The following is a 25,638-nucleotide window of genomic DNA, read 5'->3' as shown; positions in this document are numbered from 1 at the left end:
CATTTAAAAGGAAACTCTATACAGTATCATTGATCCACCTCGCTCTCCCTTTCCCTCTTAAGGGCCTGTCTCATTCATTCAATAACCACACCCGCTTACATGTCAGCCCTCACAAGGCCTTCATTCATCCTTGTTTGTTACATTCATCAGCCCAGCAATGCACTCCTTCTTCTGAAAGACCACTCCTACTATTAATGGTCCAAGCCAATCATTCCCCATTCCCACTCTCCTTGGCTCTCATCCTGTTCTCACACTCACTCTGGACAGTTGTAAGGACAATGCTGGAGATCAGACGCAAGGATGAGGGGAAAGGCAATTTAAGGCAAGGTTAATTACTGAGGCAAGGAAGCCTTCATGCCAAGACGCTGGACATAAATGGACTATAATTACAGCAAAATCCAGGGAAAGCCGTACCTTCCCTCCAGCAGGTAAGTGTTTTGTTCCCCGTTGATACAGCTAACAGCAATCTGGCACTGGTTTAGTTGTGCTTACTAAGGAATAAAAGGGGCTTTGGACTTGCATGGTACTCATTTTTTGTCAATTAGATCATTAATTATAAGTACAATTTGGATGTTGATTTTTCACAGATTTTACAGTGGATGCCATTCCTGACGCAACTATCTTATCTAGGGTTAGGAGCAGCTCTAGGAGTAAACATGCTTGTGACCCCGAGGCTAGATTTCCATCTCCTCCTAGTCTTGAGGCAGGGGTCTTTCGTGTCTAGGGCAAATGTATTAACCACCACACTACTAAGCCCTACTACAGAGGGCAGCTTAACTGAGCTACACACCCACAAACTACACCATTAAAACCATCTGCCTAATATTATGTAGGTCCTCCTTGTGTAACCAAAATAGCCCTGACCCAACGAGGCAAGGATCCCATAAGACCTCTGTCAATGTCCACTCATATCAGGTGCCAAGACTTCAATAGCAGGTCCTTGTAACTAGCGAGAGGGAGCCTCGAGGTGGCATGATTGAACAGGGATCTGGAGGATGTGGAGTCTGAGCCAACCTCTTGAACCCTTTGTTATGTCACCGCAAAGATATATACTGTCACTATGAAGACTAGTACATGTTCTGCAAGGTTTAGGTGGGTGGTGTATGTCAAAGTAACATCAAAATGAATTCCTGAACCCAAGGTCTCCAGCAAAACATCGCCTGGAGCATTGCACTGCCTCCCTCCTATAGCTCAGTTCTGACACTTGCATGCCCACTGCAAGCAACTGAGATGGATGGTGGCAGCCAGCAAGGGCACTCTGAGCACTCTGTGGATAAAAACTATGCTGCTCTTTATGTTCTGTGACCTTTATATCAGACAGCCTCTTCCTACACATACCTTGAAACCTTGAGCCTCTGTGACTGTGTCATTAGTTCAGCAGTCATCCTTTCTTGGACCAATTTTAGTAGGTACAAACCAGTGCTTGGGGGGATGCTCTGACCATGCCTTCAATCACAGCGTGTCACTTGTTAAAGTGACTCGGATAATTCTGCTTGCTGATGTTTTTCCTGCTTCCAACACATCGATTTCAAGAACTGATCTTTCACATGCTGCCCAAAGTATTCCACCCTTTTACGGGTGCTACTGTAACAAGATAATCAACCTTACAAAACTTGTCAGTCAGGCATTTTAATGTGGCTGAAAGGTGTCATCAACAATGCAACTTTGTTCAGCTTGTCCAACCATAAATGAGCAAAAGTTTCTAACATGTTGATTTAAAAAAAATAAAAATAAAAAACAGCAACCTTTGGTATTCATAAAAAATGATTTGTGTTTATCCATTTTACATTTTTTGTTTCACTAGGATTGGGTCAGTTTAGCATTTCTATATTTCAGTTCATTTCTTTATGAAAGGCAAGACAACTAAAACAATGACATGTTGAGATTGTTAAGATTGAAAATACCCTAAACATAATATTGAATTCATAGATGGTTTCCAAATGAAATGTAATCTAAATAAATTAATTTGAAGGTCTCGTGAAATTTTTAAACTGAGAAAGTGCAAGAAAAGATCCAGACAGGAATTTATACCTCAAGAATGTAAACAGAGTGAATGAAGGGAGGCTGTGAGCCTACTTCAATCTGCACCAGATAAACAGAAAATAGAATTATTGCTGAATACAAAACTTCATAGAAAAATAAAAATAAACTCATTGTCTGAATGAGGTCATTATCTTGAGCGTCCCCCAACTCTCAATGCCCTTCTTGCCACAGTCACTCCATATGGTGGAGTGGGAGGAGAAAATATGTATGGTTTCAGACAAACAGGTTACAGTTTAGATAACCAGAGATCTGTGAGCGCTAATGGAGGAATTGCATATGAGGAAATGGGGCTGCCTGGTAATCCTTAGTGCCCAATCAACATGGATGACTGGTTTTAAAGGGTGGTCCACATGCGCTGGCTGGATGTAAAGAGGATCAATTGACTGGCTCCAAGAAATAGTTGATCGTTTCAGTTCCAGACAAACGGCACCCAGAATTACCATTTAAGGCTAACGTGCTCACTTGAGTAAAGCACTGTGCCAACAAAACTGCATAAAACTGTGCTGGCCATGAACCCAGAAATGCTCCGTGAGAAATGCTCATTTTTTTTATTAGATTGAACAAAGACAGAACTTTGGATTAGGATGAGGGAATCAGACAAAGTATTTACAATTTTCACCATCCTGCAAACCCGCTATTTCCATTACACAGTAGAACATCCATCCCCCACCACCAAAGATACTGAGTGGCAATTTCTTGTAATGTTCATGTTTCTAAAAAAACAATATGACACTATCCTTGAAATCAATTCAGCACATGTTTAAGTAATCAATAACTCATTTCAAGGCTGCTTGTTTGGTATTGGGAGTTGTGTGGTTGAGTGGGCGCAGCAGTTATTGGTTTTGAAGGCCAACAGCTTCCTCTGCAAAGCCGCAATTTAAGTATATGTTACTGTTAAATCAATGGGGACTTTAGGCAGCAGGCTAAAAATGAAGTGGACCGATCAAAGACAGCCAATACAGAACACCAGTCCCTCATTACAAATTCAGCTGGCCTCCAACACTTTGCTGTTCAGCCTGTTCAATCAATGCATGATCCCAACATTTGCACATTTAGTTACTTGCTGCCTTTTTGGTTATTGTGCAAGTAGATGGATGCCTGGCTGGGTGGAAGAACTAACTATCACATATGTACATATGTCTTGGAAGGGTTTGTTAGTACATTTAACCTTTTGTCAGTGGCAGGAATTAAATATCACCAGCAGGAGGCGCAATAGATGCACAGTGAGGTTGACAAAGATGAATTCTCTGGAGATTTTTACAACCTTTTGGATCTACAAAGCAAGCTATGCTCCACAACTACATGCACACAAACGCTCTCCTATTAGCTCATGAAATCTGGATCGGTAAAAGAAAGAACAGCTACACACACACACACACAATCAATCTGGTATTTATTGCCTTCAGAAAGAACAGATGTACACCAGCATTCAAGGCAGCTCTACTTGACCTTTCCTTAAAACCAGGCTTGATCTTAAGAGAACGCAGTCACCAGTATGTCGGATATGTGTGTGCAGGCATGATCACTGCCATGTCTTATCTGACTCTCTTCTCAGTTAGAAACAAAGCAAATGTCTAACTCATCGAAGAGTCTTTAATCTGACCTCTACTGCCTACTGTCCTAGAAGAGTGGTCAGTCATGAAAAATGTTTGCCTCATCTCAGTGAGGCTTCATTTTCAGTGCTGACAATTGACTGATTGATCTGTGTACTTTGATGCTCAAAGTTATACTGAAAGACCAACATGCACGTGTTTGAGTTAAGCTGGCTGGCAGAGAATGATTGCAGCTCCAGAGGACATTGCTAATCAGAGATAGAAGACTATGTAAATAAGGTAAAGCTTTAAGCTTTCATAAGAACCAAATGAGGAAACCTCTTTTGAACCAGGACTATGTATTGCAACCTATGTAATGCTGGTACTGTATATAGTTAAAACTGATTTAGTCAAAATGTGTTTTGATAAATGGTACTGCTCCAATATATTTGAACATTCAAAGCCTGACACTGTTTCATATTCAGCTCCTGTCTGTGCACACATAAAATCTGAATTTAGGCAATGAAGCTGAAAGCAGGATTTGTGAGGTCATTACCATTTTGGAAGAAGTCTTGTCTAGTCCAACAGGCAAGTTGCATAAGTGTATTTTATAAATACTACATTGCAGAAATATTGAGAATAGACATGCAGTGAAATAAAGTTTGAAATGATCCGATATTTCCATTTTGATTAGCGCCCGGCCGATGTAAGACTGATACCGATATTTTGATTTTAAAAAATCCCATGGTCGGGGCGCCTGGGTGGCTTAGTGGTGAAGCCGGCGACCACATACACACGCCGCGTTGCGTTGCGGGCGGCGCGGGTTCGCGCCCTGGCCCGTCGCCAAATTGCCCTCGTGTCTTCCCCCGTATCTTTCCCCATTTCCTGTCACTCTCCACTGTAGACAAAAGCCGCTGTGGCCAAAAATGCAAAAAAAAAAAAAATCCCATGGTCAATATTTTTTCTTTCAAGACACAAAACATAGATTTCTCTAACACTTTGTATGTGCAGTTATTTGAGTCCTTACTAAGATAATAAAAAAGGTTAAAGTTCAAGAACAATCGTGGTTTATTGTGACAAGAAGCTGTGGATTACGTGTTCACGCTCTGACTCAGATCAGCTGGTTGCTACATTAGTGACATTCCAAAAATGTGTGTTGCCAACAGGGAAGTTGCCCTCCAGTGAACAAACTATGCAACATCACCACTTATAACATGATTGAAGCATGTTTCTCCCACCTCATTACCTTCTTGATTTTCATTTATTGGCTGTTATAAATACCAATATATTGGCAGAGATATTGGTTGGGCTCTAATATTCAATTTTAAGAATTTCAACTAGATAATGAAATTTTTAAGGAGAAATCATATCAGACATTATTATTCAAGGTAGCCTATTTTTATTTACCACTAAGCAGACCTAGACAAGGTCTTATTTTAAAATCTACACTCCCATTAACATTACTGCAGCTTTTGCTTTTTTGACCTACTTCTCTTTTGCTTCTAGATATCCCAGTGGCAGATATCATATGGGTAATATTTGTTTCATTCTATATTAATCACCAATAAAATACTGATTCAATATGGAATCAAGCATCTCAGAATGAAAGTAGGGGGCCCACGTATGAGGTAAAAGTGCCCTCTGTCCTCAAGGAACCAGTGCACACAAAACAGCAATAAATGATACTTTCACAGCCATTATTCAGTGAACGATCCTACACCACAAAGTCTCACTGTGCAAAAATGACTAAGAGGGTGTAGCTTACGTCACAACAAAACAATGTACACTGTATTTTATGGAATCACTGGCCACAAAATGGCTGTTGTTTTGCTCTCCACAATTATGGTTAACTTTTGATTTATAGACTTTTTACTGCTATGTAGGAAAGACCACCCACAAGAATTTAACCATTAAAAATGAAGACCCCCCCCCCCCCCCCCCCCCCCAAAAAAAAAAACAAAAAAAAAAACAAAAAACAAAAGAAAACAAAAAACAAAACAATGCTTTGGAATAAAGACTAAAACTGTTAACATTATTTAGGATAGTAAGTCTAAATTCTGAACACTGCACAGTACTGCATTACCTCATGCTCCTAGAAGTGTTTACTTCAGTCCCTTTTGTTTTAGTTGACTAGCATCACAATAATTAAACTAATTATCTAAATAAGATTCAGATAGGTACATGCCAAATGCCATACAAAATGTAAACAAAAATAAAGAACTATGATTAAGCTTTGCTGCAAGAATTCGTAAGTCCAACAGCATTTCAAATTAACGGTAATTCAAATCAGTCACTTTAAACAAAACAGGAGGCATTTAATGCTCTTTATGCTTAACAGTGTTTGAAGCACTTAGCATGTGCAGCCTAACCACATTCATAATCATAAAGCACAACAGTGGCATTACTTGTGACAAAATAGATTTATAGAACTCTTCAACATCCCCCCGTCTGTATAGCTGGATTGCAAACTGTATAATTTCTCAGTTGTACCACTCTTGAAGTACTGTGCTCCAGCCAAAACACACATCAACCATACCGAATATGAATTATAGAGTGCTGTGCCAGCTTGACCCTGAAAACTGAAGGCCAAAAAGGACTCCAGTGCTCATACTGATCTAGCCTCTCATGACAGGTGGATATAAAATGGATGTGAGCAGCCTGGTGAGAGTGAGCAGCTGAAGCAAGGGTGTCAAAATTAAATTACCCAGGGGCCATGGACCAGGTTGTATTGCAAAAGAAAAAAAAAAAAAACCCAAAAAAACCAAACAAACAAACCCAAAAACCAAAACACTGTAGTCGTGTAGATTTACATTATAAAAAGAGATGTCTGTTAAACAACTGACTACATGTTGGTGCTCAATAGGAATGTGCAAGGTAAAATGGGTAATTTTTAACTGTGACCACCAAACCAACTTACACGTTGTCTAGTGATTTAGGTTATATTTAAGGGTAAAAATGATCAGCGAGAGAGTTAGAATCAACAAAATGCCTATTTTCTATTGCGGTGCTCAGTGTCTGTCTGGGTAACCAACACTACTGCCAGTAAAAATGGACCAATGATGAATCTTAAAACTGGAGCCAATCCCAGCGTCATCGCAGGTGGGGTACACCATGGACAGGTCACCAGTCCATCGCATGCCCAACACACACACACACACATACTCACACACACATTCACACCTACGGGCAATTTAGAGTGACCGATGAACCCAATATGCATATCTTTGGACTGTGGGAGGAAAACGGAGTACCTGGAAGAAACCCACACAAGCACAGGGTGAACATGCAAACTCCACACAGAACGACCTGGACCGGGAATCAAAACCGGATCGTTTTGCTGTGAGGCGACAGTGCTAATAACTACACCTCTGTGCCGCCAAGGGATATTACTAATTGTTGTTCAGAGATGATTAAACAGGTTAGTAGTCGAGCTATCTTTAACGGCAACTGCTTTCTTACAAAGTCTGCAAACTGCCATCTTTTGAGCAATGTCAGTCTTTTCAAATTCAAACCACTTCCATGCGCGTGAAGATGATCCTCGCCTAGGAATTTAATCTAAGGCGGTAGATTGCGAGGCTGGCAATGTCTGAATTTTTTCTCCTGTCGCAGTGTGTTTACTCATTTCCAGCTTTTGGTGTGTTGTTTAGGCAGCTATGCTGCACACAGTATGGGCACTCTTGACGCGCACGCGCAGCAGCCTGTACTAAAGCACGAAGTAGTGAACGCGTGGAGTCGAGGGGTTTTGATGTTTTTTTCCCCAGTCAGTAGCTTACTTTATAACGTCAGCTCACGCATCATTAACATGGCGATTAAGATATTATCGTAGATGATATATATCGCACACCCCTAATGTCGGCCCACCCTTTGCAGCTACAACAGCTTCAACTCCTCTGTGAAGGCTTTCCACAAGGTTTAGGAGTGTTTATGGGAATTTTTGACCATTCTTCCAGAAGGCCACATGAAGATGGAGGTATGTAGTGATAGACTTTGCAGAAAGTTGCCGACCTCTGTATACTATGCTCCTCAGCATCCGCTGACCCCACTCTGTGATTTTACATGACCTACCACTTTGTGGCTGAGTTGCTGTTGTTCCCAATTGCTTCCACTTTGTTATAATACCACTAACAGCTGACTGTGGAATATTTAGTAGTGAGGACATTTCATGACTGGACTTGTTGCACAGGTGGCATCCTATCACATTACCATGCTGGAATTCACTGAGCACCTGAGAGTGACCCATTCTTCGTTTGTAGAAGCAGTCTGCATGCCTAGGTGCTTGGTTTTATACACCTGTATCTGTGGCAGTGAATTCAGGAACACCTGAAGTCAATGACTTGGATGGGTGAGTGAACACTTTTGGCAATATAGTGTATCTGACATAGGAAATACAGAGATGAGACAGGTGAATGATGCAAAGACTGATGACAGTGATTAAACCAGCATAAGAGGAGGTGGGGTTTTGATTCTTGTGCCCTGCAGTTGTACTCTTCAACACATATCTATCCGCCAAGTAAATATGTCGCATGGCTGCTGAGATACTGAAAGCGTGACGAACAGACAGGACAGATGTGTCTCCCTGCCTCTCGGCAGGCAACGCAACTAAACTGAGTGTCTGTAATAAAGTTAAAGAAGTCCACTCAGAGCCTTATTAAAAGTGGCATATATGTGACAAACCTCACCCGTAAGGCATTTTTAACTTATGAATGGAACATGCTTTCACTCATTTTCCTTCTCGCCTCGGCAAGGTAACAGTCCAAGGCTGCAGTGCATGTGTAAAAAGAACTCTAGTTTGGAGGCCAATTACACAGCTGGTTGGATAATACCAAGGAACAGGTGTACATTCATTGTTTTTGGACCATGGACAACTTTTCTGCAAAGATACTGCCTGTAGCAGGATGTGTGACCAGTTTTGGTTAGGACAAGGTGTCGTGAATAAGATTAATTTTAGGAAATGGTAATGGTTTATTCTGAGTGCAGGCAGCGGCCTCTTGGGTACAAAGTAGCGGGCAGGAGGGATGCAGGCATGTTGCCCCTGGTGGTGTTCAGATAAACAAACAGGCACAGCCACATGTGAGAGTGCCAAGTCGCCTGCCAGCGGACTGTCCTCAACAGGGCAGCCCTGGCAACCATTATTAAGGCTGACTTTGGCTCTGAGCCACAACTGAAGTACTGAGGTATTTTCACATGCCTGGCATTGTGTGAGAGTGTGCTTCGACATCAGCAAGCATGTGCTTGTCTAGACACTGTGTGGGCACTAAAGACAGCACAGCATGGTTCACGTTGTGTGTGTGTGTGTGTGTGTGTGTGTGTGTGCACGTGTGAGTGAGTGAGTGAGTGAGCGCGTGAGAGCCAGAGAGAGCAAGTGAGGTGTTTGAGCCCATCACTATTAATCAATTGAGTGCCAAGGGCAAGGAAACAGCAGCACGTGTCATGACTCGACTTGCACACATTAAAAGCACCGTCGGACGGGAAGACAAAAGGAACAAGAAATATGTTAACGCTTATATCCAAGGAACACAGACCCCAGGCCACCATAGAAAATATGAGCCCACATCAGATCTATTGCATGTCTTTATCTGAACCTATTCAAGATGAGTCATAAAATTTACCTTTAGTGCACAAACTCAATTACTTCCATCCTTCAAATCTGGACCTTGGGACAAATGATATCAGATTATACTGGGATATGGTAACTTTGCAGTCTTGTATACTGCGGAATTCAGTTTTCCGAGTCTTCTCTAAACTCCCAAACAGTTTTTATTGTCCTTTTCTGTAGCAAAATGTCAAGGGAAGTACAAAAGAAATGCATCGACAGTCCAGACAGCTTCATCCGTCTTCCTAATTGATACAGAGAAGGCATCAAGTGGAAGGGAGGGAGTCCGAGAACGTCACTCACGCTCTTTCCTGACCAAGGGCAAGAGAAAAATACTTCAATGTGGACACGTTCTTTTAAATGAGCCAGCACTCTCACAGTGATTTAGCAACTGAAGGATGTTATTGGCTACAGTCTGAACTAGTTAAAGGCTGTTTTTTTTCTGCTTGGTTTGTTTCTTCTTGCACAATGTTTGTCTCTTATGTACCAGTGCTCACCTTGTTTAGAGAGCCTCAAAGTTGCTCTCAGGCCTTGATGAAAACAAGCAGTCTGTGCATGTGTTAAGAGAAAGAGCTAGTGACAAAAAAATAAAGTCTGACTGCTTTTTTGGGTCAATAACAGACTTTCTAACATGCACCAATGAAAGGCTCTGAGAAGGTCTTACTGTTTTCAAACACACATAATGAAAAAAACAAAAAAACCTGTGGGCACTTTAAAAATTTTAAATACTTTTTCTCAAAATACAAAGTCCTTCAGTTACTTAAAAAAAAAAAAAAAAAAAGACCAAGTACTGTAGAATAAGAGCTGCTCCTGGCCACAGTGAGAGCTTGGGCCTGAAAAGTAGAGCTGAAGAGTAGAGAGATGACATCATCTTTCACTAATATGAACCTGATTGCTTTCTGTGTCTGGGGTGAGAACACAGAGAAATTTGGCCAGCAAACTTATGTTTAACTTATGTGTTGTGCTTTTATAACACACACACTGTATCTAGATATATGGTTGGTAATCATGTCCTACTTTATGGAAATATTTAGTCCATTTCATCAGCCACACTAACAGTGATTGCTGTAAATGTGCTAAGAGTAAGACTATGAGATGACATAAGCCTCACATAAAGTGATGCCAGGCGCAGGCCTATCTATTTCAGTAACACTAACTGTTATGACAAGAGGCCCTCTGACTTTAGGACTAGCTCATCAAAGCTTATATAATCTGCAACACTTACAAAAGCCACACAATAACCACTTGTACTGTAAAGACACAATTCATGACCTTGTTTAACCTCTTTAATGCAAAGCACGCATTTTTTTGTTGTCACCAATGTTCAGCTGCCATCTCCAATCATTTGTTATTTTTTTTCAGCTTCTCCAATTCCACAATAGAATATAAAAGCAGCAAAGCAACAAAATTCCTTCCCATAATCAAGCTTATATAAAGAAATTGCTCACAGGTTGTCTTTTACCCTACTCAGGCTCTGATAATCATAATTGAAAAGCACAATATGCAAGGCAAGCGAGAGAGGTGGGAGGGCAGACACACAAGAGAAGGCCTGTCCTGTGATGACATGCTCTTTCTGCTCAGTATTCTGGAGGGGGAACTACAGGTAAGATGATTTGCTTCCTATTGCATATTCACTTATTTTGTAGTTGAATTTCGCTCCTGTGAAACATAAAAGTCACTGTGTGACGTCTGAGTGTCACTACAGCTGCAGCCATGAGAAGAAACTGAAATTAAAGCCACTGTTCTGCTCTGTGTGTTAAACCAGGCCAGGGATGAGGTAATCGCTGTTTTAAAATCAGAGAAGACAGATTCAGGTCTACTTGGGACCCACTACGGTTTCAGCAGACAAAAGATGGTGCTTCGAGCCCTGCAGAGAGACTCCCTCTGGGCCCAGCAGGACCACTTGCAGAATGTGTACGAAAGACCAAATGCTGAGGTACCAACTGCCAAGAGTAAGAAAACTAGACGCCATCTGGAGCAGATAATCAAATTTAATGAGATGAATGCATTACTGTCTGACAAAAGAGCGTCTATTACTGCTGCATCATTGCACACATTTGTTACATTGCAGTACAGGTGTTGCAAGTGGTGGAGGTGTTCTGCCATGGTTACAAATCTGTAAGTGTGCAGTGTTTTGACTCATTTCTACCACAGCAAAGAGTATTGGGTGGCAGCAAAATTCTTTAGTCTTAAATCTCAGAAGCTCATCAAATCAGCCTAAATGCCTATGATTTTAATAAGGCCAAAATAATTATTGCTGCTTTTAAAGTAATAACAGCTTTACTCATCAGAGTTACACCACATACTATGTTGTGCAGGTCAGGATGGAGCAGCATTTTGTGAACATAGAAGTTTGCATTGTGGATTGTATCTCAGTTTCAGAACAGCAGCACCCCTGACAGGAGACCACTCACTCCCCGTGGTTAACTCGACAACAAGTCAAGGTAAACTTAAGTTTTACCCTTCATGCCCATTTTGTTTTCCCTTTTTCCCCCCTCAGCTCAAACACTTGGCAGAAGCCCACAAGCGTTCCTCCACCCAGATGATGAAGCAGCTTCAGGAGGTTACCTGTTCTTATAATGAGGCTCTGCACAGGCTGGAGGAACAAGAGAAAAGCCACAGGGCTTTTATCTGCAAGAGCAACAGCCTTTCCACTCTACTAAAGCAGGACAGAGAGAGGTTTGTGCAACAAACCCAAGACATTCAAATGGATGCCCAAGCAAAGACAACATTGATGTTTCGTATTTATACTCCCATGCTGGCCTATACTGAGGCCAGGCCTGTAAAAATATCCACCCATGCCTTTCAGAAAGAGGATTTTACAGCTAGCATAGGAGAGGCTCAGGGATTAAAGTATTTCAGCACACTGGAACAAGACCTGAGCCCTGATGTACACTTGTGAAGGCTTAAATTCTATGTTGGTCTGTAAAGCTCCTCATGGCTGAGTGAGTGGCTGCTACATATACATACGTGGACAAAATTGTTGGTTCCCTTCCATTAAAGAAATAAAAACCCACAATGGTCATTGAAATCACTTGAAACTGACAAATGTAATAATAAATTAAAATTTACTGAAAATTACCTCATGAAAATCAGGCATTGCTTTTGAACTGTGGTTCAACAGAATAATTAAAAAAAAAAAAAAAAAATCAGGGCAAGTAAGTGATTTCTGTTAAATCTCAATGAGACTTCTGCACCTGTAGACGGGTATTTTGGCCTATTCCTCATGAGCAAACTGCTCCAGACTTCTCAGGTTTGAAGGGTGCCTTCTCCAGACTGCATGTTTCAGCTACTTCCACAGATGTTTATTAGGATTTCGATCAGGACTCATAGAAGGTCACTTCAGAATAGTCCAGTGTTTTGTTCTTAGCCATCCCTGGGTGTTTTTAGCTGTGTGTTTTGCATTGTTATCCTGTTGGAGGACCCATGACTTATGACTGAGACAAAGCTTTCTGACACTGGGCAGCACATTTCGCTCCAGAATTCCTTGCACAGATACCCTGCACAGATTCAAGACACCCTGTGCCAGATGCAGCAAAGCAGCCCCAGAACATAACTAAGCCTCCTCCATGTTTCACATTAGGTACAGTGTTCTTTTCTTTGTATGCGTCATTTTCCCCTCATCTGTGAATACAGAGCTGTGAGTTGTCAAAAAACAACCTAGTCTGTCCAGAGGACTTCTCCCAGAAGCTTTGTGGCTTATAATATGTTTTTTGGCAAATTCAAGTCTTACTTTTTTAGAATTTGCTTTCAACAGCGGTGTCCTCCTCAGTATTCTTCCATCAAGTTCACTTTGGCTCAAACAGCAACAGATGGTGCGATCTGACACTGATGTACTTTAACCTTGGAATTCACCTCTGATCTCTTTGGAAGTTGTTCTGGGCTCTTTGGTTACCATTTTTGTTCTCAGTCTCTTAAATTTGTCATCAATTTTCCTCTTGCGGCCGTATCCAGGAAGGTTGGCTAAAGTCCTGTGGACCTTAAACTTCTGACTAATTTGTGCAACTGTAGTCACAGGAACATCAAGCGATGGTCTTATAGCCTGGAGATGGTCTTATAGCCTTTTACATGCTTGTCAATAACTGTCCTTCTCATCTCCTGAGACAACTCTCTCCTTAGCTTTCATGTTCAGTGTGGTATACACCATGATACCAAACAACACAGTGACTATTTTTCACCCTTTAAATATGCAGACTGACTGATTACAAGTTAGAAGACGGCTGTGATGCTAATTACAGGACACACCTTAGTTTAACATGTTCCTATGGTCAGATCAACTTGTTTTCAATCTTTTCTAGGGGTACCATCATTTTGGTCCAGACCAGTTTCATTAGTTTGTTTTTTAAAATAATTCTGTTGAACCACAATTCAAAATAAATGTCTGATTTTCATTAGTTAATTTTCAGTAATCTTTATTATTACATTTGCCAGTTTCAAGTTATTTTAGCAACCATTCTGGGTTTTTCTTTCTTTGAGAGAAGGGTACCAACTATTTTGTCCTCATCTGTATATATATGACCTCAAGACAGTATTTAAGACTTACTCCACTCAGACATACTGGACCTGGTTAAACTTTGTGGCCAACCTGGCTCTGTTCACTCTCCCTTGTAAACACATAAACATGCACTCACTTGCAATTACACGTATAGTCTAAATTGGCACTCAAATGCCCAATTCAACAACACCACATAGTAGAGGATAAAGGCTTCTTCTAAACTAAGTAAATGTGCTGAGGGTTTGTTGGTGGGTAGAAATGCTCCCTTCCCAAATAGAGACCACATTTAGATGTGGCCTACGGTTATAGCTACGTCTAACATGAAGGTGGTGACTGGTTCTTCTATGCAATTTAAAGTCGTTTTGTCAAAGTTCCTGGTTGTCTCGGCTCATGTACCACCAGCGTCCACTCTGTAATCTGGCTGTGTAGAGAATGGACCCGCACTGGGCTTGCAGCCTTGGAAGGAGACTAGTTGTCTGCATCTGCATGCCAAACTGAAAAAAGGCTTTACTGATCCACCACAGGCACATATGCAATTAAGGACCAAAAATAGTCATACCAGTAGAGTGATTAAGTTCACTAGAATTCTCTTTCTTCAGATACAATGTGGAAACCTTAAACATGTTCACATAATGACTCTGTGGTTCATCTTGGCCTAATGATGATTAATACATGAGTAGATGGCATGTCTGTGGTGTGTCTTTAGCCCTGTGTGACACTTTTATTCCTGAGTGTTCCTAACATAGTTTCTTTCATCTCTTTGCCTGCCATTCTTTCTAAAAGTAAAATCTAAAACATCATACTTTATTAAATAATCTAGAGCATAAGCTGACTGAACACACAGACACCACTTGAGCTTGTCCGTCTGCTGGATCAAACTCACTCACTCACTTGCCATTCGCTCACTTAAGTAAGCGAATGGCGTTGACCAGTCAGCCAGTTGGCAGGGAATGACAAGATGGAAAGGCTTGGGGGCAGCTAGTTAGGCAATGACCAAACTTCCAAATTATGAGTGTATGAGTCATGAAATGTTCTTGGTCAGGCGTTAATATTACCTGGACAGACTGTCCAAGTAAAGCCTCTGCAGGAAGCACTGGTTAACTGGTGCAATTCTTACCTTTCCTTTGGTCTCCATTTGTGAGTTGAAAGAAAATTTAACTGTTTTGGTAACTGATTAAATGTTTCAGTCAGCTGTTAGGCAAAAACACTAAAATTTACCTTGTGAACTCTTCTCAATTTTAAGGGATTTGCTGCTTTTCCTTAATATGGCACTTTGATCTTTAAAATGTTTTCGTTATTTACACCATTTTGAAGCATTTTACAGACTACATTTACATAAAATTTGCTCTACTCTAAAAGCTTCTTTTAGTTGCTGTCTTATTCCCAAGGGGTCACCACAGCAGATGGATCCACATATTTGATTTAGCACAGATTTTACACCAGATGCCATTCTTGATGCAACCTTCCCATCTTTCATCCAGGATTGGGACCGCCACTAGGAGTACGCTAGCTTGAGACCCCCTGAGGCTGGGTTTTATATCTCTTGCTGATCATGAAGCAGGGATCTTTCACATGTTAGGAATCTGTGCAAACCGAAACACCCTACTCTATAACCCAATGAATGATACAACTCTCACTGCACATGCAAAGTCCCTAAATGTTAAAATTCAATCATAGATTTGAAAAATGTACCACTAAGATGATTTTCAAAATAAATTTATTCCAAGAGTATATTTTGTCTAAAGCACACAAGGGTTTATTTCCCCTTTCTTTGCATTCCCGACTGCTTTTCAGCTTCCTGGACTTTGGCTTAAATAGGTTTGAGCTGAGTTAAATCTTGCATTTATCCCCTGGGTAAACAACATAGGGTACATGGTGATATGCTTGTCTCTTTCATCTCCTTCACAGTCCTGTCTCTCTCTTTTTTTTGCTTCTTGCTTTGCAGATACCTAAATATTTAAACGAGAAAATTTCCACTCTTACTCCAAATCCTCTTCAACTATCTTTCAATCTCACACCGTTTCTTCTCAAAATATGCTCCAGACCAAGAAAGCCACACAGCCTGGCTAAAAATCGGCATCCCTCTCTCATTTTCATTTCCCTGGAAAAGTAGCTCTACCAGGTGCCATGTGCTGAACAGATGACCTGTTTTAGCCACAATTTAATGCAGAAAATTCAACACATATCATATCAACACTTTGTGCTACAGTTTGTGTGTCAAAGGATGATTACATCTTTGCATCACTATGCCATTGCAGCAATCTGGTTGTTCCAATCTCAGCTATCTGAACATGCTCTAAGACTGTGTGTGTGTGTTTCCTATGGTTTATTACTGGGCTGACAGCATCTCAACATTAACCACACACACATGTTCAACACACAAAGGACATCAATGCTCTCATCAGTCCACTTCAGTTCAGAATCACAAACTCTTCATAGACTTTACCCAAAAACCACAAAGCACTCTTAGAGCTATCATGTTTTCACTTTACAACTGATGTGGCTTTCTCATCAATACATCATCAGTGAGCACTACAGATGTAAGAAAGGAATGCAAAAGCTCTAAGAAAGATTTAAAACAGCCCTATGAGTCTGTATATTTCAGTCCTTTGGGATAAATGCTAAAGAAAAACTAAAAGACCCACGTCCTAACATGTTCAACTCACATGCTAACAGGGACAGTGCTATATACGTATATTGGCCCATGTTTATCATCTTAGTTTAGGGTGATAGCATCCAATCTTTGCCAGATAGCACTACTGTTTTTTCCTGGCTCTAATGTTTCTTTTCCTGTGTAGAAATGCCACAGGAGGCAGTGTCTAACCAGATAAGAGAGCTGGACAGCCTAACTCTGTACAATAAAATTACTAATTCAAAGGCAGTTAAAATTACCCAGTGTCTGGTACAGTTTGCTGGCTTTTTTCCTTCATTCCTTGTTTTTCTAATCATTTAGTCTATTTCAGCATCATAATAACATCCTTTTCTGAGTGAAACCCATGGCCTCAGGCTTAAAGATGCTGATTTGCTTTCTAGCTGCAACGCACTCAGCTGCAAACTGTTTAAGAGTGCACTGGAGGTCCTCCTGGGATGGTGCCTCTTTATCACCTGCCTGATGCCTTCCTCACTACTGCTATGCCTTCAAATCTGGCAACAAAACTCACAAAAAGTAATGGAGACAGGAAAAAAAAAAGCCTAGGCAAAGTCCAACACACACAATGAGCAGGTCCAGCTTAATGCCAAGGAAGCGAACACACCTTACAGTCCAAGTGTACCGGCACTTAATAGCACAGACAAGCAGCCCTGGGTTTCTCTGTGGAAAGCCCTACAGAATCCCTTGGGGGAACCTATTCGTAAGTCTATTGTGAGTCTACAAAACACATGCAGGCTGAATTAGTAAACTCCAAGACTCCTTGATCAGCTCTGAGAGAGTAAAAAGTTGATCTGCTGCACTCCTGGATGAATCCTGCATTCAACCCAAAACTGAGGCTCAACTATTGATCTTAACCTCCTTTCCAGGACTCTGACAGAGAAAATAAAAGGCAAGCGGAGAAGAATGATATTCATGTAATTGGCATACACCATCTGGTCCCCTTTCTTAAACAGCTCGACTCCAGACGGTAAAACTGTGATCCCATTAGCGCTAGCTTCAGAGCAGACTCTTGGTGCCCAGTCAAAACAATGCGGCTTACCTGGCTAATCCAGCATCAGCCTCATGTGTAAAATGCCTGTGGACATAAGAGGAGTTGTTTGATAAATTGCTATTAAACACAGTTGGAGAGGACTTGAATAGCTTCTTCTATTCTTAATTTTAGTAATTCACTGGCTGCCAACTCACCATCAATCAAGTCTGTCTTGGGTTTTTCACAAAGGAAGAAAGAGGACTCTTTGTAGCTCACATTTTCTCTTAAGCCAAGTGGTTCAAGCCATAATTAACACTGTTTTACTTCGAGTTATTGTATTGCAGGGTTAATAAACAAAATAATTATGTTTTCGGAACTTCACACCACATAGATGCAACAGATACGTCGCATACATCAGTAGTAATCCTTGTACCAGGTTTTATGAAAAAGTAAACATGTTATTCCTGTATTACCTGAATTACTAGAGTACTAGAAGAAAAAGGCCACAGAAAACGTGGCTGTGCCAAAGCAGAAACCTGCAGATGTGCTGTTCGTCCCTCACTCAAACGCATCCACCATCTGCCTGCTCAGCCAATGAAGTGTCAGAAGATGACCATAAATTAAGAGTCTGGCAGAGAATCAACTCAGAGGAGAAGTGCTGGCCTGATCACAAGCTGTTGGGCCCATTTATTAGCTATAGTGAGCAGATGAGGTCAGTTTAGTCATACTTCTTCAATTTTATTAAACATTTTGATAAATGAAGGGAAGAAAGCCAAGACAGACTAAGCAGCTGCTTTTCTTCTTGCATTTCCAATGTGCCATTTCTATGACCCTTCACAGCACTGCTTAGAAAACAGAAGGATTTGTCCAAGGCAACAGCTTAAAAATGAAATACAAAGAAAAGAAAATATCAAGGTTTAAACTGTACCCCTGTGTGAAAACAAGAGCTAAGAAAACAGAAGAGAGTGCTCCACTTGCATAAAGGGCATATTACATATCGGCATTTCTTGTGCGCTTTTTTGTTTCTTTCCCCCAAAAAAATGAGTTTTGAGGAATTGGATTAAACTTGTAATTGAACACAAGTGATGGAAATGCCAGCTCCGCCTCCAAGCGAAACAGGACCTTGTGAACTCTGGTTTGGGAGTTGGTCTGTGCATAGATATTCGAAGGCATAAGGAGGATTTCTCTCCCACAAGAGAAATGTCTTCTGTGAAAGTATTTTTTAGACAAGGTTTTAACAGCCTTTATCATTCCCAGTCTTGGGTAAGATCAGTTTTCTACCAAGGGGCTAGAAGTAAGGAGTGAACTTTAAAAACTTAAAGAGCTGATTTTCAGGCATAACTCTCTGCATTTTGATTATCAAATTAACACTAAACTCCCAAATGAGAATAAAGGAAAAGAAATATAAATCTCAGCCCCAAGAAAAACGTTATGTGTGCCTGAGGTGGCCATTTCATTTTTGAATTTAAAATAAAAATTAAATTTCTGTTTGTGTTGCATTAATTACCCAATGGCAAGGTATAATTTCTAATGACCACTGCAGACTAAAGAAGTCTGATGACTCAGGAACTACCAGTCATTTACACTGCAGCATAGATTTAGCTGTCGCTATTTTACTGGCTACACTTTATTAAAACTAACAGAGCCTAAGACAGCAGGTCTCTATTAATCCTAAACTCAAAAAAAGCTCCAATTTATAAAAATAAGGGCAGGCTAAATATTATAAATGCCACTCAGTATTTCAATAAAACATGATAATCTTCCTCAACAATAGCTGTACCAACAATAAGTAATCACCATTACAAACCAAAAACAATTAGAAATGAAATGTTATCAACCACAGCTATCTCTGTCTTTAAAACAGGCAGCCACAGTTGCCATGAAGCAATTAAGGGATTAAAGCAAATACCAACCAGGCGCAGAATACAGCCTTACATCACCAAGTTATGCAACTTGCAGAGTCGGTTCTAACGAGGAGATGGTGTCTCTAAATGGAAGGCATTCACATGTTAAACTAAGACAACTGATCTGGGATAGATTCTAGACCTAAATACTGCTGACATCACACGAAGAGATCTGCTGAATGAGGAGCTGGCAGAAACAATATTTTTTGTACATTTGCTTAAATATGAATCTTTATCTCTGAATAATAATTTTAGTGGGGTTAGCCTTTAATTCAATATGCCTAGTGTGAATAAACCTGCAAACGTAAATGGCTAAAAAGTGAAGTTTAAGTGCACCTTTTTTGGCTGTTTTCTAAATTCTTGTGAGATTGCGACATGCCTCATGAAAAAACAAAACAAAAACAAAAAAAAACTTTCATTCGAGACCTACATGAGTTTGCTTTACAGAAAAAATAAAATAAAATAACACAAGTTTATTTAGCAGTGAAAGCTTTAACTAGCAGACAAAGTGCAAATAAATGCTCCCAAAGGGGAACATGACCAAACCTATATTTCTGTTTGTCTCCTGCAGCAGTTTTAGCATTATCATCTAACAAGCTAAAATATTAACACCTACTCCCTTTTCAATTATGACAGATGAGACTAACTGTTTATACTCCATTATTCTCACAGCCACCCTGCTTCGCTCCACGAAGCATGCAGATTTCAGTAATGAACGAGAACAGAAGCAGATGATGGCAAAAGAAAGGGGGAAAAACAGAAAAGTTGCCTTTTTAAAACTAAAAGCAAAAACATAGAAAGAGAAAATAAATCCCCCCCCCAAAAAAATATATATATATTTTTTTTTTTTTTAAAAAAGGGTAGCAAGAATGTGGTGAAAAGAGAGAAAAAAAAGAGGGACATGTGGATGCAATTGAGGGCCGATGAACTGATGATGTCATCTCCCAGTCAGGTTATCGGGCCCCAGGCAAAGCAGCTACAACTCACAAAACTTGTTTTTTCTTCTTAAAACATATTCAAACTCCAAACACAATACATAAAGCAGTCTGCATGCCAAGCCAGGTTTGGCATGTACGTAGCATGGTTAACATGTTTGCTTAAACTAATCCTGCAAACTGAGGGTGTTATCCTTCCTAGATTGAATGGTGATTGAAGATTTAGTTTTCTTTGCGCACGCACACACACACACACACACACACACACACACACAAGCACAAGCACACACTCTTTCCCATTAGCCTCTTTGGCATGGCTACACGGTGACCTCATCTGCAGTGGGCTGAACTCCAGAAAAAACACACACACACACACACACACACACACACACACACACACACACACACACACACACACACACACACACACACACACACACACACACACAGAAGTAGAGCCTGTACAGTCCCATATAAGGACTTGCTGATGATGTAATGGGCGCCACTGACTGCGAGAGAGTCTCAGCGTGCAGAGCACTTCTCATAATGTTTGGTTTTCCGGATGGAACGTCCACATCACTGGGATCTCTGAGAAAGGGAGCGGTGAAAAAGTGGAGGCAATTTATTCTTTGAGGACTTTATAAAAAAAAAAAAGAAAGAAAGAAAGAAAAAAAGGGGACACTGGCCAGCTGAACTGCACAGGTAGGAACGAAAAAACAAAATAAAAACACAAAAACAAAACAGCTCAACAGCGAAAAGATGCAGACATGCACTTAGAAACGCTCGCACTTAAAACCCTGCTTTACAACTGCAAGATAAGCTGATAAGAACTAAGTAACTGCTAATTCTACAGAGGTTAAACAAAGAGATCAACTTGCAACCTTGAGTTGATGCTACATAACCACAGAGCTGTTCAAAAGGTATCCAAGTTGTTATTTTGGAGTAAGAACACTGCACTGAGATTTTAAGTTATTGCTTTTTTTGGTTTTTAATTTGCATTTTAAAAGGAATCAACACATTACTCACAGACAAAAGTGAAACAATATAAAAACTCTGAAGCTGAGAGATCTAATTCAGTTTATAAATCCCTCTGTTCTACTTACAACTATTTAAAGTTTGCTAATTTAACTCACGAACAAAACTCATGTTTTAAAGTTGTGAGTGAAACATCATAATTAACATAAGAGTATGATTTGTGACTGAGTGATTTATTTCACACTAACACAATGTGCAGTCTCGTACTTTAAACTTAATATTAGCAGCCCAACATTAAAACAACGAGGAAAAAAAAACAAAAAAAACAATCAGTCTAAAGACAATATAAAGGCTATGGAAATATGTACAGGTATAGCTAAATGTCAGCACTACACTGTCACTGTTTTCATTGGTGCTTTTTAAAAAATAAAATTCTGCTATGAGAATTGTTGGGACACCTCTAGTGTGCAACAACAACAACATGGTACAAAAAGTCCAAACTCTCCAAATAGTAAAAATACACTAGTGACAGCTCACCTTGGAGTATACGCCTCATGCAGCAAGATGGCAAAATATACAGTGTGAATTAATGCGTTTGTACGTAGCTGGTGTGCATCTGGGGTAAAGTGAGGAGTGACAGCACTCGGTAAAAGTAGCCAGTCTGTAATTACTTTAAGAACAGAGGGGAATTCCTGACTCTCCTAGCTTAGAATGGGGTTTGCATTTGAGGTGCACAGGAGTGTGATTGGATACAGCACCGAGGGTACTCAAGGGTAGGGATACTTGTTAATTAACAAATACTCCCTGCCAAGGGACCATCTGCCATGTGAGTCAAAACATCCCAGAGAATGGCTGCTGCCTAGAAAGAAATGCACAAAAACACAGAAATATCCACATGTTCTCGTGTTGTACATTTCATGGGCATATACAGATGTGCAAGCAAAAAAAAACAAAACAAAGGAAAGCAGATTTCCCCAGAAGCAAAGGATGAGTGGATCAGAAACTGTTATTCAGATTCTTCTGAACACCAAAATAAATGTTTATTCTTGAAATACACAACTTAGGACATTATGTGAGTTCAAGAGGTTAGCTGTAAACACAAAAAGTGTCCTTGGGGGGGGAAGAAATGAGTTAGTTACACAATAAAACCTGGCCACATCATTCTGTTTAACATAAGTTTCAATTCTTTTCTTCTGCAGACTCAAGCTCTTGCTTGTAAAGGAGAGAGAGTACCAGGAAATTAAAGAGAAGAAAAATGAAAGAGACGTATCCATTCTAAAAAAGGAGTTGGCCAAGCTGAAGGGTTTTGCACTGCTGGTTGTAAAGGAGCAACAGAGACTGAGCAAGCTGCTGGAGGAGCAGAAACGCTGTACCAAAGAACTGACGGCTATCACTGACCAGATCGAGCAGAGTGTTAGTGCTTCTAAACCGAGAGCAAAGGTGGAGGAGGAACTGAAATCTCTGCATATTGGGGTTGAGCACCACAATCAACTTTCCATCTTCCACCAAAGCCAGAACACCATGACAGCCCTAAGCCTGCTGTCAGAGGTGGAAGTACTGAGGAGAAGGGTGGTGCAAATGGAGGGGAAAGATGAGGAGCTGATACGCATGGCGGACCAATGTCGAGACCTGGACAACAGACTAGCAAAGGAGACCAGCAACTGCCGGAGTCTAAAAGCTGAAGTGGATAAGCTCAATGGCAGAATTAGTGAACTAGACAGGATGGAGGAGGCTTTAGGTAAGAGCAAACAGGACTGCAGCATCCTAAAACACAGCTTGGAGCAAGAGAGACAGGTTAACAAAATGCTTTCTGATGAGCTTGATACTCTAAGGCGAAAGATAAGAGAACTAGAGGCTGCTGAGAGCCGACTGGAAAAGAGTGAAATGGTCGTCAGACAGGACCTTGGCAAGCTGAGGTCACTGACTGTAGCTTTGGTAGATGACAGAAAGGCTATGGCTGAGAAGCTCCGACAGGCTGAGGAAAAGCTACATAGGAAGGAGGGCAAAAGAAATGAACATAGCAATTTGGCAACATTGACAGAGAAGCTGAGAGAGGACAGGCTGCAGGCAATGAGGTCTCAAGTGGACTTGGAAGAAAAGATAAAGGGCATAGTAAAAGAAAAGGATCATCTCCAAGACAGACTAAACAAAGAAGAGGAAAGGAACAGAGAGCTACAGAATAAAGTAACTATAATGAAGAAAAAGTTACAGGTCTTGGAAAACAGGAAAGAAAAAGAGGAGAAATACTCATTCACCTCTATACCAAATAACACTGCCTATTACTGCCAAACAGAGGACAACAAAGTTAAAGAACTGACCCGTGAGCTAGAAAAGCTACAAAAGAGACTCCAGGATAAAGAGATGTTGGAGGGAGAACTAATGAAATTGGAAGAGGACTTTGAGTCCCTCGAAAAGAGGTTCCATGAGGAACACAGGAGGACCCAAGCTCTTACAGAGGAGCTGGAAGTGGCAAAGAGGGAGCTTTCAAGGTACGAGCAGGCAGAGAAGCAGGAGGTCAACCAGGAGCACCTTCTCCTTTGCCGTCTTCAGAAAGAGCAGGTTAAATCCAGACTCTTAACCAGAGAAGTAGATAGCCTGAAGGAAAAACTCCAGAAGCTGATGGGAACAGAGGAATCCATCTGCCGGATGCAAGTGGATCAGTCCGCATTGCAGAGCAAACTGAGCCAGCAAGAAGCCAAGAACAAAGAGCTGGCGAGAGAGATGAAAGAACTTACTGCTGAGCTAGACAGGTATAGACAAATCAACAGTCTTGGTGCCAACAAACATATTGCAGTCCGTGATCAGACCACCAGAGAGGTGCAAACTGAACCTGCACAGAGCCTTCTTCCGGACTATCGGAGGCACAGCAAGAGACTTGATGAACCAAATAGTGACACAGATCCAAACCATAACATAGAGATCATAAACAGAAGGAGCTCTCCTGTCAGCAGCCTTAACAGCTGGAACAGTACAAATAATAACCTAAGCCAGGACAGCAGCCATTCAGGAACAGATATGCACCCAACAGTTAATGGAGAAGTGATGATGTTAACACACACACCAGGTCAGCCATTGCACATCAAAGTAACACCACATCATATCCTCAACACGTCCACACTCGAGATTAGCTGCCCCACTGGAGACACAGCGACATCCTACACCAGCACAGCTGTCATCCCGACGAGTGGAGCTTCACCTAAGCAGAGAATCACCATCATCCAGAATCCTAAGACCCCCACTTCCAGCCCCGACCGTGCCGTCTCCCCACTTAATGGAGCGCCCATGTCTCTGGTGTTAAGTCCAAATTCCTCACGCTCTGTCACACCGGATCACAACTCCTCTCCTATTCAGATCGTAACAGTCAGGAGTTGTTCTCCAGAGCCAACAGAAGTTACGGATCAGACCATCTTCTGCAAGATACCCGAGCAGCAGAATGGCTGGCACCATCAGAGGTCCAGCACCCCTGACACAAGTCCCAGTATCATCACAACTGAAGACAGTAAGATCCACATCCATCTGGGGAGTCCATACATCCAGCCTCGGCACGGCATGACCCACAACTTCCCACAGCCCATTGGGCCATACTATGTTCGACATGAGCAAAGAACTCAAGTACTCACTAATGGCTGTCATGTAAAAGGTGTTGGAAAGATTACAAGTAGCATCACTATATCCCCTGCTAACTCTCCAGGATCATAATTCTCAAATGTTACAGGAAGTGGCCTTGGCGATTAGGTAAAATATATGTATGTATTCTGAAAATTATGTCCTCAGTCATTATTTTAAACAACAAAAAACAATTCTGTAAATGAAAAAGAAAAAAAAAAAAAAGATGTATCTGAATGTTTCATCACATCTGTTTGTAAAGCTTACTTTATCTGATTAGTGTCTTGAAATTTATTGGCTTTAACAACCTTTCATTGTATGTCAAGTGTCTGTCTAATACATAAATGAGACATCACTGTTTCATTAATGTTTTTTTCCTGTTCATTAAAAGTTGTTTTGTTTTCTATGCATTCATATCTAATACTTTTCAGAGGAACTGGGTTGCTTGCCAGTTTAAATGCAAAACAGCTGGATTTGGCAAAAAAGTGAGTGCAAAACACTGCTTTGATGTTTGATGAATTACTGGGAGAAAAAAAAAGCTTTATACATTTGCTGAGCTGGATTAGACTGAAGTTTTTTTCCCCCTAATGCAATGAAACTTGGAACACTTGATAGTGGAAGGGCTGTCCAGGTTTAATGGTGAACAGACCATTAATATACTTTTTAGTAAATATGAACTTTGCCATTATTAAGGTTTAACTCATTTCAAACTGACAAGCAATGCAATTAAATCCTTTAAAATGGTCTAATAGATCCATTTCCACTGATTTGCCTCATGTACTGTGAAAACAATCAAGCACCCCAGAGTATGCAGTGTAATCTTCTCCTGCCAGGCAAACATCCCAATTTATAGATTTAAATTTAAAAAAAAAAGAAAAAGACCATTTTTGAGGCATCGTTTCACCACAGGTAAGCCATACACTGATGTGTGGATT

General features: G+C 40.8%; 2 protein-coding genes across 3 annotated transcripts in view; one reads left to right on the top strand and one right to left on the bottom strand.

Annotated features, from left to right (window-relative positions):
• cmss1 (cms1 ribosomal small subunit homolog) overlaps positions 1 to 25,638 on the bottom strand; it is a 35,189-nt gene that overhangs the window by 7,021 nt on the left and 2,530 nt on the right. The window lies entirely within an intron of this gene.
• On the top strand, positions 300 to 25,111 carry LOC115800093 (filamin A-interacting protein 1-like). 2 transcript variants are annotated; one of them, XM_030757343.1, is made up of 5 exons: positions 300 to 428; positions 10,640 to 10,771; positions 10,934 to 11,104; positions 11,669 to 11,847; positions 22,297 to 25,111. In XM_030757343.1, exons 2-5 carry the CDS (start codon positions 10,670 to 10,672, stop codon positions 24,794 to 24,796), a joined length of 2,952 nt encoding a protein of 983 aa, XP_030613203.1. In that variant the 5' UTR covers positions 300 to 428; positions 10,640 to 10,669; the 3' UTR covers positions 24,797 to 25,111. The 2 variants fall into 2 exon arrangements, with proteins under 2 accessions (XP_030613203.1, XP_030613204.1); XM_030757344.1 differs by lacking the exon at positions 300 to 428 and having other exon boundaries at positions 10,767 to 10,771; positions 10,968 to 11,104.

Source organism: Archocentrus centrarchus, chromosome 21 (genome assembly GCF_007364275.1).
Source record: "Archocentrus centrarchus isolate MPI-CPG fArcCen1 chromosome 21, fArcCen1, whole genome shotgun sequence".
Lineage (NCBI taxonomy): Eukaryota > Metazoa > Chordata > Actinopteri > Cichliformes > Cichlidae > Archocentrus > Archocentrus centrarchus.
This window is presented reverse-complemented; position numbering and strand designations above follow the sequence as displayed.

Coding starts and splice junctions, on each gene's coding strand:
- LOC115800093 (XM_030757343.1), top strand. CDS start 10,670: ATGCAAGGCAAGCGAGAGAGGTGGGAGGGCAGACACACAAGAGAAGGC. Junction 10,772..10,933: donor TTCTGGAGGGGGAACTACAG/GTAAGATGATTT, acceptor GTGTTAAACCAG/GCCAGGGATGAGGTAATCGC. Junction 11,848..22,296: donor CTAAAGCAGGACAGAGAGAG/GTTTGTGCAACA, acceptor TTTCTTCTGCAG/ACTCAAGCTCTTGCTTGTAA.